This window comes from Triticum dicoccoides, chromosome 6B, assembly GCF_002162155.2.
Source record: "Triticum dicoccoides isolate Atlit2015 ecotype Zavitan chromosome 6B, WEW_v2.0, whole genome shotgun sequence".
In the NCBI taxonomy this organism is placed as follows: Eukaryota; Viridiplantae; Streptophyta; class Magnoliopsida; order Poales; family Poaceae; genus Triticum; species Triticum dicoccoides.
In genome coordinates this window covers 199516654-199521103 of record NC_041391.1, presented here as the reverse complement: position 1 = coordinate 199521103, position 4450 = coordinate 199516654, and the positions used below count along the sequence as shown (strand labels likewise).

The 4450-nt window shown below is 55.2% G+C and overlaps 1 protein-coding gene across 1 annotated transcript in view; it reads left to right on the top strand.

Annotated features, from left to right (window-relative positions):
* The first annotated feature begins 1088 nt into the window (after positions 1–1088).
* Positions 1089–4450, top strand: part of LOC119326218 (peptidyl-prolyl cis-trans isomerase FKBP17-1, chloroplastic-like) — a 9163-nt gene continuing 5801 nt past the window's right edge. Inside the window, exons 1-2 of the mRNA XM_037599911.1 lie at positions 1089–1391; positions 1689–1811. Of these exons, the coding sequence (XP_037455808.1) occupies positions 1134–1391; positions 1689–1811 (381 nt within the window). The 5' untranslated portion in view covers positions 1089–1133. The remainder of the gene's footprint in view (positions 1392–1688; positions 1812–4450) is intronic.

Below are 4450 nucleotides of genomic sequence, written 5' to 3'. Positions count from 1 at the left end.
GAATAGTGCAGCTCAGGTGTTCGACAGAATGTTTTTGGCCTCTGGAGATTTTTCCTTGAGCTGATTTTTGGTGGAGTGGCTTCTCATTGCTCAAGTAGGCTTCCTGAATTTTGGTGGAATTTTTGGGGGAGTGTAGATATGAATTTCATCAAATTTGGCAAATCTGGTCCAAACTTGCAGAGACTGAATTTTGAAAAATTTGAAAAGAGAAGGAGTGGATCAAGATGGTTCTGAGTTGTGGGTACAAAGGACTATCCAGGAGAGTTGGTTTGAGGTCAAAACTCAAATGCAATAGGGTACTTGCTTTGAAAATCACTCAGGCTCCAAATAATTTTCAGAATTGATTTGAGAGGAAAAATAATTAGAATAAAATCCAAAACTTGTTTGGATTAGTTGGGACAGAGAACTTAGGTTGATCACAAGGTGTAGGGGAGGTTTTGGAGGGGTTTTACCACATGGGCAAGAATGCCAAGTTAAGGATGGTTCCAAGATATGAAAATCTCAAATTTTCATAGAGTTTCATTTTAAAAGAAAACAAATTAAACTCCCAAAAATGAATTTGAGAGGGAACCAACAGAGAAGAAGTTTTCAAAAGATCAAACACCAAAGTTTGAAAAAATAGAATCCTTGCCAAAGCAAAGGAAGTTTTTAAGTGGAAGGTCTTTCTGAAAAAGAAAAATTTTAAATGGCCTCTCCTCAAAAACCACAAAGTTTTTGATAAAAACCAAATAAAAATTTTGGAGTGTCACAGTAAATGAACAACCAAATTCTTACATTAATTACACTATGCTTCGTACACTAATTTTACTCTTTTATTATAGAGTTGTCTAAATTTTACTTCAAACACTCAGCATTGAGCAATCATCCGAATTATATCTTTCATTCACCATTCATCCATCCATAAATAATGCAATTCATTTAAGTGAACAGTTAAATCCCCCTCTGAATTTTCCAATCTCCAAAAAACAACACCCCAATATCTGAGGGCATAATCTCAACAGTTTTTTTTTCTCATTTTCTTCTAAGTAAATAAAAATCCAGCGCTTTGGAAATTGGAAAAGAGGTTGAAATTCAAAGCTAATCCAAAAGCAAAGAAAAAGAAAGAGGAAATAATAGGAAAAGTAGCGGCGTCCATGGTCATCACTTCCGCCTCCGCGGCGGCCAGCGCCGTGCCGCCGCCTCCCGCGAAAACAAAATCCGGGACCCTAGCTACAGCACCATCTCTCACGGCCACAAGAAGGCACCTCCTCCTGGCTTCCACCGCATCCGCACTCCCCACGGCCGCCGCCTCCGCCGCAGCCTCTCGATTCACCGAGATCCCTAGCTCCGGCGGCGTGAAGGCCCTAGAGCTCCGGGAGGGTTCAGGCGAGGTCCCAGTCGACGGAGACCAGGTACAAGCGGCGCCTTTCTGCACAGTTTGTGCTTATTAGCAGCACCCTTTCTTACTTGTCCCCATTAACCAAGTTTACACCTTCAAAGCCAAAAAATGCTCTAGTTTACTGCTCTGCTGCCCATACTTCGCCATGATACAAACAAGACTATGGTTTTCTTCTTATTATAGATGAAACATCATTCTAGTCAAAAATAATAATTAAATTGGCTGGAATAATGTTAATTTTTGGTAGGTACTCCTACAAATATGTTCTTACGGTTTTCTTGTTTCTACAAAAATGTTCTTATGGCTCAAGGTTGCAATTCACTACTATGGGAGGCTGGCTGCGAAGCAAGGATGGCGCTTCGACTCAACCTATGATCACAAGGACGCGACCGGTGATCCGATACCTTTTGTCTTTACCATCGGGTCTAGAAAGGTGAGACAGAATTTCATTAAAAAAAGTGAGTGTATCTTATGGTGCTGATACTACACTATGTTATTTGAGTTTTTGGTGAAAATTTGGGGCTACAACATACTAGAGTTTTCTGTTTTAGTAGCTAATGAGCTTTGTATTTCCTTTTTAAACTATAGTACTTGCTTACAAGCATGCCTAAGTCATGGTACAGAGTTCCGGTGGTTAAATAATAAGGATGAAGCCCACCAGCTGCGCTCTCGCTCTCCTCTGCAGCGCTCCTCCCCCTCCCGCGCCGCCGGCCGCTCCGGCCACCCCCCTAGGGCCGTGAGCTGCCCAAACTAGCCCCTCCGCGCCGCGGGCCACTCCGGCCTCGGCGGCCACCGACCCCTCCCAGCCTGCAGCGCCCAGCTGGAGGTATGGGCCGCCCCCGATCCCGTAGATCCAGTGCGAGCGGTAGCAGGCGTGGATCCACGCCCGCATCGCCTGCGTCCGCCGGTCCTTCCATGGTGCCGGATTCCCAGCTGCCGCTGGACGTCAATGCACGAGATCCCGTTCCCACGCCGCGGATCCTGCTTCGTGGGGAGTGCTCCACCGCCTCGGCCCTGCTCCGTCCAGCGGATCCTGATGCAGATCGCGTTTCTTTGCCGTTTTCGGAGCGACCGCGTCTTCAATCCATAGTAGTTGCGCCTGCGGTCTCCACCACCACACCCTCCCCGGAGCCTGACCGCGGTTGGACTATGGTCTCTTCCCGGAAAGGCCGGCGCCCCGGCTCTGGCCCTGTGGGCAATAGGCCGCGCTCCTCTCCATCCATCCCTGGCCGGCGAGGCGCCTTCAATGCGGATGCTGGCCGGGCTGCCTTCTTAAGCCAGTTCAGGGGAAAGTGCTTCCGTTGCCTGAGCAAGAAACACTGTAGAAAGGACTGCCGGGACCCGATCTGCTGCATCATCTGCAACCTCTCCGGACACTTCGGCCGGGAGTGTCCGTAGAACCCCAGACGCAACCCCGCCGCAGCCTCTGCTCGGGTGCCGGTGCGGGACAGGCTTCGTTTCCCTGCTGCTACTGTAGTTTCTTCACCACCAACCGTCACCGCGCCCCCGACGCCTGCCATGGAGGACACCCGCGTCGCCGACCCTGCGCGCCGCCCACGCCACAGCTGCAAGGTGGTCATGTCCACCCCCGCGCTGGAGCACGCCGTCTTCGTCCTCAAGCGCCAGGCCGTGCTCCTCACGGCGGCGGACGCCAGGCGCACCTCCTCGGCCATGGCAGTCGGCCAGGAGCTGGAGGCGCGGCTGCGCATCCAGCCGCACCAGCTGAGGATCACCTGCCACGATCCGGAGGACTACCTCATCGTCTTCGACCTGCCGGACCACCGGGAGCAGGTGGCCAAGCTGGGTGCGCTGACGGTCGACGGCGTCAAGTTCTTCATCAAGCGCTGGCACGAAGATGACCACGCCGTGATCCAGACGTTCAACTACCACGTTCGCGTCGTCATCGAGAAAATGACGCAACACTTCTGGTCTGTGGAGGGGGCGGAGGAGGCGCTCGGCTGCCGTGTCGACCGCCTCGACAGCCGCATGTTCGAGCACAGCCACACTAAGAGCTTCGCCTGCTGGGTCTGGGTCTGGGACGTCGGCCTCATCCCGACCAAGCACACCTTCTGGCTGATGCAGCGCGGGGCGGGCAGAGTAGAGGAGATGCTGGGCTTCTCGCCGCCCGGCCGCGTCGTCGCCGCGCCACCGTCTGCAAGCCGCCACGACGTCCTCATCCACGTCGATCGCATCGAAGACTGGACCCCGTACGAGCCGCGGTCGCCGCGCTCTGCTCAGAGCGGCCTGCCGTCCTCGGACTCGGATGACGACGACAGGCCGATGCCACGCATCATCCCGGTGGCCTCCTGGAAGAAGGGCGTGGAGGATGGTCAACGCGAGCCGCAGCATCGCCGTCAGCTCGCCACGTTGGTGGATGTGGGCTGCCGCGGAGGTGCTCGCGGTGGCGGCCGCAAGGACGACGAGGGCGACGACCAGAGCGGGCGCAAGTCTTGGAAAGACACCCTCCTGGGTCGCAGCCGAGCCGGAAAAGAGAAAGTGGTGGACACGGAGGCCTCCTCGCGTCGCCGCAGCCGTTCACCACCGGGCCAGCGCCGCTCCGAGAGCTCCAGGGGCCGCCACAACGCCGGCCGCCGCCGCGCTGGGGATGCAGGGCCAGCCCTGCTACAAGACCCGCGGCCCCTGCCCCCCAGGCGCCCGTCGATGCACCACCGGCCGCAGACCCGATTGCGGACTTCTTCGTCGGCGCCAAGATAGCACTGTCGCCGCCGCCACCCTTCGACTGCATGGCCGCTGAGCTGGAGGCCCACGTGGCAGCGGCCGTCTCCGAGCCGTTGCTTTTCAACGATGAAGTCAACAACGACGATGCCGCGTCCACAGGCCTGCTTGATGCCTTCGGCCCGACTCTAGCAGGCCCAACTGCTGCGGTGGGTCTCCAAAGCTGCAACGAGCCGGCCCGCCCTACAGTCGTCCAGTAGCAGCTTGGCGCCGTCACCCAGCAAGTCTGCTGCCTGCAGCTTGACGCGGCGGCCGCGCCTGCAGACGAAGCTGCGGCACCGAAGGATCTCTTCCAAGGAAAGAAGCCGCCTCTCGTGCCAACCGCGCCTGTGCGCC